Genomic DNA, 12,924 nt, shown 5'->3' on the forward strand with positions numbered 1-12,924 from the left:
CCCTCAGGCATTGCACAGCTTAAGTGACATGTCACAGCTGAAAATCCAGCTCATGAGATGCCTCTGGTTTTGCGAGGGGCATGCTGTAATGCCCAAAACATCACCCTCCTAACCAGAAATACTGCAGCACATATTTTAAAATATATATACCATTGATGCTACTCTACACTCAATAGATGGTAACAGCTTAAAAAAAGGATATGATCAGTGGTAAAAGAAGCTGTTGTTGTAGTTAAATTACTCTCTTAAGTTAAGTTAATTTGCTCTCCTAATTAAGGGCAAATGTACTGGGGTACATTGCAATAAATGCTTTCTATCCATTCTGGCAAAGGATAGCTGTTCTCATGCAGATGGTACCCGCTGGTAAATCACTGTAATATCATATATTCCAAATCCTAGTAGGTTTCTCTGTGCAAGAGCTACTGTGTGATTCTGTGAATAGTGTCACAAGCCCAGGCATATTCTAGTCATTACTTTAAAACTTTGTTTAGCAAAATATTACCAATTAGGTATTATTTACCAAATACGAAAAAGGGATTTCCCCTATTTTTAAAATAATTATTTTTGCAATTTTTTCCTCCCTTTAACAAGACTCATCATGAAACCCCTTTGATTTTCCTTGATGTATCCATAAAACCAGAGTCACTGAAGTCCCTTATCGCAGCTACAGAAGTAAAGTTCTCATCCCTTTGTTCATACAGGGAATGGGGATATTCCCTGATGCCGGTGCTCGATGCCAGTGATGGATTGTTATAATATGAGTCACTGCATCTTTGACCTTGGCACTGCTTCCACAATTTTAGCACCTGTTTTACTGAGAATTAACTGCCAATAATATGCAAGTTGGTTCAAAGGACATTTTACTCATTCCAATAGAAGTTTTTAGTAAGGTTTTTAGTAAGTTTGCACACCAGTGATAAAATCTCAGGGCTGAAGGGAACCCGTATGTGACTGAGGTACTGAACACCTCTGAAGCAAGACAGATCAGATGGTAGCTGTATTCCCATGACACTTTACACTGACCAAAAATGCTGAATCATGGGTTACATGATACTTCATATAGGAACTAAAAAGAAGGTAAATAATCTTCTAATGACCAGCTCAGCAGTGAGCATATGTAAGTTCTTCAAACAAAATCAATTAACTACTGCCAGTCTTCTTTGTTCCTTGATATAATATCTATTGAAAAAGCAATAAATTCACTTATCTTTCAAGACATTAAAACACTTGAGTTATTAAATATGAATGACTAGGATCCAATGTAATCTCCTTGTCTTACAGTCACATTGACTGACTTTATCATTTGGCACAAGAAATAACTTCACCTTAAAAGCAAAGTGTGGTAATGAATCTCCTTGGGAGAAACAATCGTGAAATGAAGACACCTATTTATTACCACTGACCATTCTCTGTGCTTTACCAGAACTTATTTTCAGCAGTCAAATTTTGAAAAAGTATTGGGAGTGACAATGCAAATTATATTATTCCTTGTAGACAATTTGAATAAAGATTTGTGATAGGATTGCCCCAAAAATAAATTTAAACCAGAGCTCAGACAGAAGTTCAAGACACATACTAGCTAGAAAAGAACACTTATCTCCAATGAATATCATGCCTTGAGGTACATGATATCTAATACAAAAACTTGTGAGAATTAAACTAATACAAAAGTCATTCCTCACACTTTAAGAAAGAGACAATCTTAATTCCGTGTCATCTTCATCCTTGGACTACAATGAGATGGCAAAGCACATGAAGTATAAGTTTTTATGGAGAAATAGTCACAAAATCAGGATGACACAGAACACGTGAACCTAAACTAACAAGAGGACGTTGTCAAAAAAAGCGTTTTGTTCATATAACATAAAGGATGCAAACATAACCAAATGTATTTCTTTCACTTGAACACTTTAATATCTTCATGCAAACATTCAGCTACTGACAGTTTGCTGATGTGTGATACCTCTTCTTTGCAACATACCAGTCACCTAAGTTTTTCTACAGTCCTTTGAGCGTATATGGTTACCTTCAACCCAAAAGGAACCAGCAGCATATCATTAATTAGGGTTTACCCCTGAATGAACACTGTGACAATCCAGGAGATAATTTCTGAGGACTTGCAAAGGAAAAATGAAGTGTCCTATATGACACTCTGCTCTGTTCTGATCATGCATAGTGACTCTGCTAATTTCCACTCACTCTAAGACTACTTGTAATCTGCTCTACAAGGAATAGGCATGAGAGTCAGTGTGAATTATACATAAGACAGACATATATATAAGAATTACATATAAGACAGTGAAAAATAAGAATCAGGCCCCTAATGTAAAATAGGTGTCTCGCCTCTCTTGGCAAGTCATTGTGGCAAGCCTAGTCAAAATGCACGTGTAGCTAAATGAATATCGGTGGCCTAAATCTCCTCTTGTGTGCTCCTGCTTTTTTTTCCCCCCCAAAGGAATTTTTGTTCACAAAAGGGATTAGTTACTCAATACAGCACACAAAGTCCTCACAATTTCCAGTCAGGCTTGGGATAATTATACCTTCTGTAATCCACAATCCACTAGTTAGCTGATAAATTAGTGTGCTTTTTACAAAGAAGTAATACTCATGTTACAATTTGTAACACAAACCAAGAAAAAAAAAAACCTGAAAACTAACCCAAAGGAAAACATCAATAAATAAAATAAGGAAAAATCAGCCATGCAGTGAAACAAACAGAATTAACAGAGAACACTTTCAACCCTATCAGGTTTCACTTTAAATAAAGCAAACCCCATACTGCAAAAACACAAAGGCCAATGTTTTACCCTTCTGTGTATGTACATGAACAGGTGTTATACAAAAATTCATGGACAAAATGTGACTGAATAGTAATTTTTTAAATTACTTTGTACTACCTTTTATGCTTGATCAGTTAGTAGTCACACTGAGTTTGATGCAAATATTCATATGAGAAAAAATGACTTGAACAAGAAAGAACTGTAGAATCAATCACAATAAATTTCATCCTAGCTGTATTCAAAGGGGCAATACGGGATATAAAACACAAATTGGAAAATCTGAGTGATATTTGTTGATAATGTTACTGTAATGTAATTAAAATACTCTTGTAGATGAAAGGTGATACATCACTATTAGATATCTTTAGGCAGACATAGGGTCTTTGTTACTCCTGGATATTCCACTTATTTCTTGTTTCATTCACTCTGTATTTACAGTAAAACATCTGGACTAGAAACATTCCATATTTATTTAGGATTTAGACCAAAAGATTTTCATCAGTATTAAAAAACACAGAAAATAATCAGGCTATTGAACCCAATAAACAAGAATGAAAGGAAGAGCTCGTGCATTAACGCTTTGAGAAAGAAATACTACCTGTATGGGTTCATTTGATTCACATTCATTCCAAAGCAAGGCTCCTTTGATTTTGAGTGCAGTGCACAGAACAATATACCTCAGACATAGCTGACATTGGCTCAGGTAGGTGCTCTCTTAATATGCCAGTTCAACAAGGTGCTGAACCATAAATACTGCATGAAGTTCACATCCGACTGAAGTCAGTGCTCATTCTGGTATCTGTTGAGGACTTTTGTGCTACTGACAGGTTGGTCAGAGCTGCTGCTGCACTAAGGAGGCTGTTATAGTCCAGCAGCTTCAAATAAAAGACTAAATGATGGCTGATAGCATAAGTAAAATAAATATTTTTTAAAAGTCAGTTTTCACAAACTACTGGTTACACAATAAATATAAATAAATGCCTGGTCTAAAAACTCAGATGTTATTCTGGACCAAAGAATGCCAGACACATACAGAACTCTGTAGTTTGGGGACCAGGCTTTGGGACTTTTCTGGGATGTAAAATATGCAAAATTCCTGTCCTTCATAAATCCCAGCACTGCTTCTCATTCCATAGCACTGTACATGTCTGAAATGGCTGGACTTCTGCACATCTTTATCTTAATCCTACTTAAAAAGCTTATGAATGAGAACACTGGAAAATGGAGGCAAATCCTGTTTTCCTCAGCTGAAATGTCTACTGAATCCACAACTGTCTACTGAATTCCTGGGATGAGGACTAAGCAAGAACTGCTGTACCTGTAATATAGTAATTAGTGACTGAGATGAGTGACTGAGATGAGGTGCCCATCTGCATTTACTAAATTAAAAAACTCAAAAAGTTAAGTGTGTCTGTACTGTGAAATAGTACTTGACCTATAATATTCTTTTTTTACTAGTTAAACATAGTTTTAATTTCTTGCCACACATTCTTCTTGCTTTCTCCTATTCATTGTGGCATATCCTGTAAAATACATGCTGCTCATTCACTGTCACCTTGTTCTGTCTCACCTTGCTGTAAGTGAAGTCAGTGGCAAACCTTCACTGACCTCGAAAGGAGTAGGATTTGTCCTGAGATGTCTAATCCAAAGCAGGACTCTGTCTTAATTCAGTAAGCTTTGGATCAGACCTAGAAGGGCTCTTAGCAGAATCAAGACGTGGCAAGACACAGTCACATATCAAAACCACATCCGAGTATTTATCTCACATTTCTAATCTTTGATGTGAAAGGGATTAAAAAGCAAGCTGTTCCTGTCAATTGCTTGGATGCCACAAAGGATGTGAATGACTGAACAAGCACCTATAGGATATCTATGCACACTCATATGGTTTTATCTCTTCAAAAGGGAGCTAATATTTGAATTTGAGGCTTATGGTAATATTTCCTCACTTGGTTCCCAGCTTGCCACTGTCAAAATCCCACCATCCTTTCTACTCCTACAGAGGAAAGAAGATGGTTGTGCCTCTTGTCTCAGGACAAACTAGAAACTTATTTGACCAAACACAAATAAATGAAAAATCTAAAAGAGATGCTATCTAAATACTTCAGACACAACCTTGCTACTGATCCTAACATAGTCTGTTTCAAAGTGCATCCCACTGATTCCACCATATCTTGTCTTATGTTACCTAAGGTCAAATGTGTTGTGATGGTCTTTGCTCTCCTTTATGTCATTCAGCCAAGTTTCTATAGCTGTCTGAGCTACCATGGGCGTATCTGACTATAATTTTGGCTCATATATGTATTTACAGACTGAAGGTGACAAGATAGAGAAACTGAGTACATGTATTATGGTGACTTCTAGCTACTAGAACCACAGAAACCACATCAAATGGCATTAACTTAGACAAAAGTCAATTGAAATAATGAAAATCATTACAACATGTATACAAGTGCAATGTGAAACTCCCTGTGAAACTCCATTGAATCAAATTAGGGCATGAGGGGAAAAGGAAATAAAAAGGCAAAAAATAATTATTTAGACATCTTGGGAAATTGAAGAAACAGCCACATTCATCTGCAAAATCTGAGGAGAAATCTGCTTGGAGTGACCAAAGGGGGATTTTCTTAAAAGTTCAGGGTCAGCCCAACTTCTTTTAAGCAAATTCACGATGGGGCACTGTGTAAGTCATAAGAACAGTTTGATGAATGGCAAGCACTCATTCAAGCCTAACCATCCGATATTTCTGAATTTATTCAACATGCAAATGAATGAAAACGAGTCACAGGCAAAGAATGTAAAAATCAGTATATTACTTTTGTTTTATTCATCTGCTTCATCTTACTGCATTGACTCCTACCTAGTCTTAGACAAACACTAATTAAGCATATGTCTCAAACCTTAGAGACAACTGCCTTCATTTCTGTATATAAAAGAGAAAATATTTCACAAACATATCTGCCTGCTGGATGTCTCTGAGGCAGTGTCCACGGCCAGGTCGTGTGCAGTGTGTTTCAGCAGTGTGGCTCAGACAGGATTTCCTCCTGCCCGTATCCAGGAGGAGAGGGCTGTTACAGAACACATTGGTGACGTTTCAAGGCGTGCAGGACTGAGAAACTGGTCCCTGAGTCCTGCAGGCAGTGCAGAAGCTGTGTCACAGAAGTGCTGGTGAGGGCTGATGGATGTTAGCTTGCACCAGGGGATAACAGTGCATAACACGGCCTCCCTGAACCCTTTTTGGCAAAACTTATGCCCATCTGCTTCCCCTCTGCTCTTTCTCCTGGAGAGGAACATATGGCCCAGAATATGTATCTTGGAAGCAGAAAATTTATTCATGTAGTTTTCTAAAATATTCTGAATACTTTCATTTCCTCCTATAAGCTTTTATTCCACTTAGGAACCTTAAATTGTGCCACAATATTTTTTTTTAATAAAGTAACTTCCTTGCTTAAAAAGTTAGGTAGCTCACAATGAAAAATGAAATTTAAAAAGAAAAAGTGTACTGTACCTCTATAGTAAGAGTTACTACTGCAAGAAAAATCTTTGCCAGAATTCTCATATTTTGTCAATTACACCATCATATTTTAATACTTACCTTGGTCCAAGAGCATTGCATCCAATAACAAACAACAGAAGCTTAACATGAACATCTAAACATCAAACATTTTCATTTTGAGTCATTCAAACTGGAGATGAGCTTCCAAAATTTGCCTCACATTAACTAGTGTTTCACGCCACAAACAGAACAACTAAGTTCCTCAAGATGCAAGTAATCTTTCTTTTAAATACCAGTACCAACATGTGTGTGTGCAGTCCTATTTCTACAATCAGGGTAAACTTCTCCATTGTATCAGTGAGACTTCAGCCAACTTCCCTGTTTGAAGACAGCAGTACTGGACCCAGGATTCATCTGAATTTGTTCTCACTTCTGACTAAATATATATAAGCTTTACACATAGTTCTGTGTGCCTACATGAATAGAATATATACTTGTTTATATACCTATATCTGTATACACATACATATGCATGCATATAAATATATTCATGCATTAATATTTCAGTATTTTTATACAAAACACTCTAATTCTTGATTGCAAAAATGTAGTATATGAGAAAACATGCCATAGTAAAACCATGAAACCATGCCAGACCAGCTGATGACTCTTTGACAGCTTATCCAGAACAACCTACTACTGACACACCACATCTGCAGTGCCTGTAACAGGACAAGCAATACTGAAATGGGTGTTTGTCATAACCAAATGCTTTTATAAAAAAAACAAGTAGATAGTGTACTTTGTCTGTATTTTCATTGAAGTGCTTCATATGGAGTGCATTTAGACTCACACAGATGTTTCTCATCAAATACAGCAAAAGCAAAGTACAATACAATACAGTAGTTGCCTAAAAACAACTGAACTCAACAGGGTTCCTTCTGCTGATTTCAGTGGGGTTTAGGACAGATTTGGGTGTTTTCACTTAATGATATGTAGATTTTTAGATGCTTCTTTTCTCTAAATATTTTAGTGGATGTTGTTGATTCCTATAAGTCAGACGCATGGGTCACAAAACCATTTTCTACTATCTTTGTATTAAGCCTATTGCTTATCCTACCTTTGCTGCAACAGATGAGTTGGGTTTCTCAAGCAAGTCCCAAAGCTTCTTCCTTTTCTCTGGGCAGCAGGTATTATCAAACTCTTCCCCTTCTCTCTCTCGCAATGTCTCTGCCTCTCTCCTCAGTTCCTCATTCATTTGCTCTTTCTTTTGATGGTATCTTGCCTGGCAGCAAGATTCTAAATATATTTCATCAATCCCCCAGTAATCAAGCTCCTGGCCAAAAGAGAGAGCACACATTTCTTCCATCATATGTAGTTTCCCTGTCCTGTAGAAATTCAAAATGGAAGTGAAAGCCCCTGGGTGTCGATCAAAAAAATACTCATTTTCATTCAGATTATAGTCATCACATACTTCTAGCAGAGATTCATGGGTATTGCAGTCTCTGAGCTTTCCTAATCGTGTCCTTGGAAGTCTGTCCAAAGTCCTCCAGAGCACTTCATGGTTGAGTCCACCGACATTTATTTTAACTCTCCGTGAGCAGGCTTTGCTCCTAATGATCTCCACTGGTTCTGGAGGGAGAGAAAGGGTGGACCTTGAAGACTTTTTGGCGATCCCTGGTGGAGCTTTCTCAGCCATTCTGAAAAAGATGAAGTTGTAACACCAGAGTCTGTAGGAAAATGAGCTTGGAGACTACGGGTATATGGGCAGAATCCTCTTCAGACAGACAGCTCCATTCCTGAAGCTAAAAAAGACAAAAGATTAGAATACTGCCGTGTACAATGCATCCCCCAATCTCTCTCTTGCTCACTCTCTCTCTCTCTCTCTCCATACTTTCACATGCAGATGAAAATTTAATGATTGCAATTTGCCCTCTTTATAGTGATACTCTTTGTAGTAATATCCAGAAGCACTGGAACAGCTAAGAGCACTATATTTAAGCAAAGGAAAAGCCCACTGGAATATCTATATCTGTGAAAATCCACTGTTACAATTTGTACAAAGGACTTAGGTATTTTTCTTTTTTTTAAGACTCAGTTTCTGATACAGCTGTGTTAGCTTAATCTGATTACTTATCTTTCAATGTGTGTGGTGTGCAAACAGAAAGTTTATAGGAATATCTATAAGTATAGATGGAGGCTAGTGTACCTTTGATTGAAAAATTCAAATTTGGGAGATACTGAAACTGAATTAAAAAAATCACAGCATATCAAAATCTCCAAACCAAACTGCTTCCCTCCTTGTCCCAATTCAAATTTTAGTTTGCTGTATTATTTAATGGGTAAATGTTATTCACCAAACATTTCAACTGCCATCCTGAAAAGTCGTATTTTTTAGCCCCACACACAGCACTTATTTCTTTACAAATGAGTCAAAAGAATCCTAAGTCTTTTGTGGCCAACTGACCAGTAATACCTGTTATATAGGTAACGGCTGTGCATACTGTTCTCTGGATCCTCTGAAAGGCTCTTCTCTGCCCCACTGTTCATCTGTTATATTGCTGCAGACATGACTGCATGACAGCCCAGTGTCATGCAGCCCAGTTAACTGTGCCCAGTGCTTCAGTGAACTCTGAAGTGCAGCTGCTTGTCACTAAATGTAGCATACCAGTATCAATCAGGAAGGAAACCCACCCACCAGCTCTACTACTGCCAACTGTCAGACATAGTGCTTAAATATTAACCTAGCATTAGTATCATGGCCCAAAGAATGCTTAGACAAGGCTTCTATTCCAAACTTGGAAAGTCCGCCTCAGTAATTTCCTAGAGTTGACGTCTCGTCCTCCTGTTATCAGCAAATCAACAATTCAATAATCTGAGGGGTTTTTTTTATTGTTATTTGCTTGTTTTGTTTTGCTTGAAGTGAAGTAAGTCCAGCAAATAAAAGAATTTGAAGTGTACAAGAATTCGATCCTCTTTGCAGAGTAAAGCATGAAAGTTGTGCTTTACTTATAAATATACCAGAAGTAAACACCTGGGAGGGTTTGAACTATTTGTACTGAAGCACCAGTTGGCACAAGAACAAATGGGTAGAAACTCATCATGAGAAAAGGCAGAAATTTGAAAGAGATTTAGAAGGTCACATCGACCAGATCCTCACCAGAGCAGTAAGGATCTAGAATAATCCTTTACTAGAAGTATCAGGAAAAACAAAGAATAATTCCAGTGTGTCATCTGACATGCCCATGACAGTATTGACTATGTTGCTGGTATAAAATCAAAATTGCTAAATTTCATTATAGCTAAACTTTAAAAGTTCCTCCACCAATAGATAAAATAAGACTCAGTCAGCTACAGTCCAAGTATAACGGACTATCATGTCCAAAAACATCAGAAAAGAGGAAAATTACTTATGAGAAAAATACTTACATCTAAAGATTTACTTTTTTGGTTTGTTTTGTGCACAAGCTAAATTATGGCAACAGCCTAGAACACAATCATTTTAGTTACCAATTTCACTGTCAAGCTGAACTTCAAAACTATAAGGGTCAAAATATTCTGCATCTTCCCATCCTGCCTCCAGCACTACATTGTGAAGATCCCTCATCATCTCCCAGTGCAACCCATAGCACTTCTGTGCCTAATTACTTAAGGGTTTAAGCCAGTAACATTTACCTTCATTCAGAAAAATGATTGTCTGATAACTTCACTTTCAAAGATAAATATCCCATCAAAATCAAAGTCCTGGCATCAGTAGGTTTGCATAATATATATCCCTTTCTTTTGTGTTTATGTTTTGGTTTTTTCCTCTTGACCTTAGGCTGATTTTTTTTCTCTGGTTTTACCCTCCTCCTCATTGCCTTATATGCAAGGGGGTGACTTCTGAGAAGTGGGGGACTCCAATCCTTGCAAGATCTCCCCACTTAAGCATTAGCTAGTGATCTGTGATGCATCTGTCAGTCTTCTGACATACAGACAGCTACACAAAGAGTAAACAGTTATGAGAGGATATTTCTCTAGAGAGGAAATATTTGCAAACTTTATTGAAAAAAAATACTTTTAGATTTTAATGCACAATAATATTTCTCCTTTAAAGGTTGTTTTACTTAAGAAAACACAAGAATTTTAAAAAATCATAAAGAGGTTCTGTTATCCTTTACGAAATCAGTCAAGTCTTCAGGCATTTCCTAGAGAGGTTCAATAGTTTATTCACTATTGTATCTCAGGGATTTTTTTTTCTGTTTTTAAAATGAAAATGTGTACCCTAATATTAGCAATATCAAGTAAAAACACAATAGAGATCAAGCATCTCATTTGATTAATCTTAAGTTAACCATATCCATATCCTTATTTATTTTTCTGATTGCAAAAACAAAAGATTAACAAGACTATGCATTGCTTTAACTTTTCTGTAGTGTAGTTACCAGACATATTTTTTAAACAATGCAAATACTCTAGTGTCACCATGACTAGTCTAAAGCTGATAAAACATTTTTTGATTTTCCAGTATAATTATTGGTTGCATTTTCCTACTTGAGGAACTGTGGCTTTTCTAAAAAACTTTAAAAATCTTGGTGGCCACACTGAAGTCAGCAGTGAAACACTATTAGGTTTAGTGTTGAGAACGTGCTATGTATATATGTATGCACCAAGGGATGAACCACCATTCACAACATGCAGCATTCTGAAAAGGTAAAAAAGCCCATTTTCCCAAGTGAAGAATCTTGAACCATGAGGGTGATTTTTTTGCCTTTTTTACAGAGTTCTTGTCATTGAAATATACATTGAAGAAGGAGGATGTATAACTGCTTTTCTTCCCACCTTCTTTCGTTCTTCATCCCTTCCGTAGTTCTCTGATGATAATTTTTAAAAAATGTCTTCCTGTGCAGCTTTTCCCCAAACCTTGTCTAAAAAGTCTGGTTTTAACTGCGCCTTTAACAAAAACATAATCAACAGCCTCTACTTTTAAAATCACAGGGTCCCTTTACCATCTTCATAGTCCTCCTTTGGGTATTCTGCAATAGCTTTATATTATTGTGTTGTGGGACCCAAAACTGCCCTCAGCACTCGAGGTGAAGCTGCCCCAGTGCAGAACAGAGCAGGACAATCCCCTCCCTTGCCTGGCTGGCCATGCTGTCCCTGAGGCACCCCAGGACAGGGTTGGCCCTCCTGGCTGCCAGGGCACTGCTGGCTCAGATTCAATTTGGCAACAACCAGGACCCTCAGGTCCCTTTCTCTGCCACTGGTTCCCAGCCTCTCATTTCCCTGTCTGCACACCCATCCAGGGCTGCCCCATCCCAGATGGAGAATCTGGGCATTAGTCCTTGTTACACTTCATATGGTTGGTGATTGCTCATCTCTCTAATTTATCAAGGTTTCTCTGCAGACCCTCTCAGCCTTCAAGGGAATCAACAGCTCCTCCCAGTTTAGTATTCTCAGCGAAGGTAATACCCCTTCCAGTCCTACATCCAGCTAATTTATGAAGACGTTGAAGAGCACAGGGCTGAGGACGGAGCCCTGCAGAACCCCACCAGAGACAGGTCAGTCTGATGTCATCCCATTCACTATAACCCTTTGTGTGCCTGACTTATGAGCCAGTTGCTCACCTATCCACGATGGATTTGTCCAGCTGTGGGCTGGACATCTATCCCAAAGGATCCTGTGAGAGAGAGTACCAAAAGCCTTACTGAAATCTAAAAAAGGTAACACCCACTGCCTTCCCCCATCAACTAGGTGAGTTACCTTGTCAGAAAAGGAAATTGTCTTTATGTTACTATATAACAGTTGTAACTTGAAAATCCACATTATGAAATTTATACAAAATCACCAGATCTTCCATTATAACAAAATTATATGAGTAAGGTTACCTTTACAATCCATAAAATTACCTTTTGGCATTTTAGCTACTGTAACTAACTCAGATTTTTTTTTTCCTAAGAAGGCTTAAAATACGTTTCAGCTTGGCTTATTGCCTTAACCTTTAGGCTGTGTGCAATTCCACCATGCACCTTGTCCACCATGGGCTAGTAATAAATGTAACTATCACTTGGGAGGCAGGCAAAGCCAGTCTGGTGCTCACCAGCACTCTTAGCAATTGATAGAGAAAAGCACAAATTCTATCCCCATATATAAAAGCAAATCTAGACAAACCCTGCATTTTTCCTGTGCAATAATAAAATTACTTTGTAGCAAAAGACCTATAATATTACATAAAACTCTTCAAATCAAAGCCATTTTTTTTGCATTAAATAAAAATGAAGACTTCAAAGACTACAACTCAAAAAGCTAGGGAAAGCCAGAAGGAAGGTTAAGTGCTCTCACCAGCACCACAGACATGCAGCTTTTAATGGTGTGACTCTCACATCAGTCCTTTCCTCTTTACATGAACGGGTAATTATTTACCATTTCTTTTCATCTTTCTCATTCAGAATTTGGCCTCTGATGTTATTCAGCATTTCCTGCTGCAAGGCCTAGATTACACACAAAGTGCTGAATTTCCCTCAGGGAGCTCTCCCTGTCCTACCCAAGTGCTTTCAGGGTATCCCAGTCTCCCCTTCAGTAGGAGGCCATTATTACCATTGCTTGATAATGTAGAAATGAAAGTCATAGATGCCTGAGGTATCCAACAATTTTGGCTGCTCACATTGA

The 12,924-nt window shown here is 37.8% G+C and overlaps 1 protein-coding gene across 1 annotated transcript in view; it reads right to left on the reverse strand.

The window, feature by feature from the left end:
* Positions 1-12,924, reverse strand: part of KCNB2 (potassium voltage-gated channel subfamily B member 2) — a 189,964-nt gene that overhangs the window by 165,672 nt on the left and 11,368 nt on the right. The window contains exon 2 of the mRNA XM_068186573.1: positions 7,397-8,081. Within this exon, the coding sequence (XP_068042674.1) occupies positions 7,397-7,975 (579 nt within the window). The 5' untranslated portion in view covers positions 7,976-8,081. The remainder of the gene's footprint in view (positions 1-7,396; positions 8,082-12,924) is intronic.

This window comes from Anomalospiza imberbis, chromosome 1 (assembly GCF_031753505.1).
Source record: "Anomalospiza imberbis isolate Cuckoo-Finch-1a 21T00152 chromosome 1, ASM3175350v1, whole genome shotgun sequence".
NCBI classification, from domain to species: Eukaryota; Metazoa; Chordata; class Aves; order Passeriformes; family Viduidae; genus Anomalospiza; species Anomalospiza imberbis.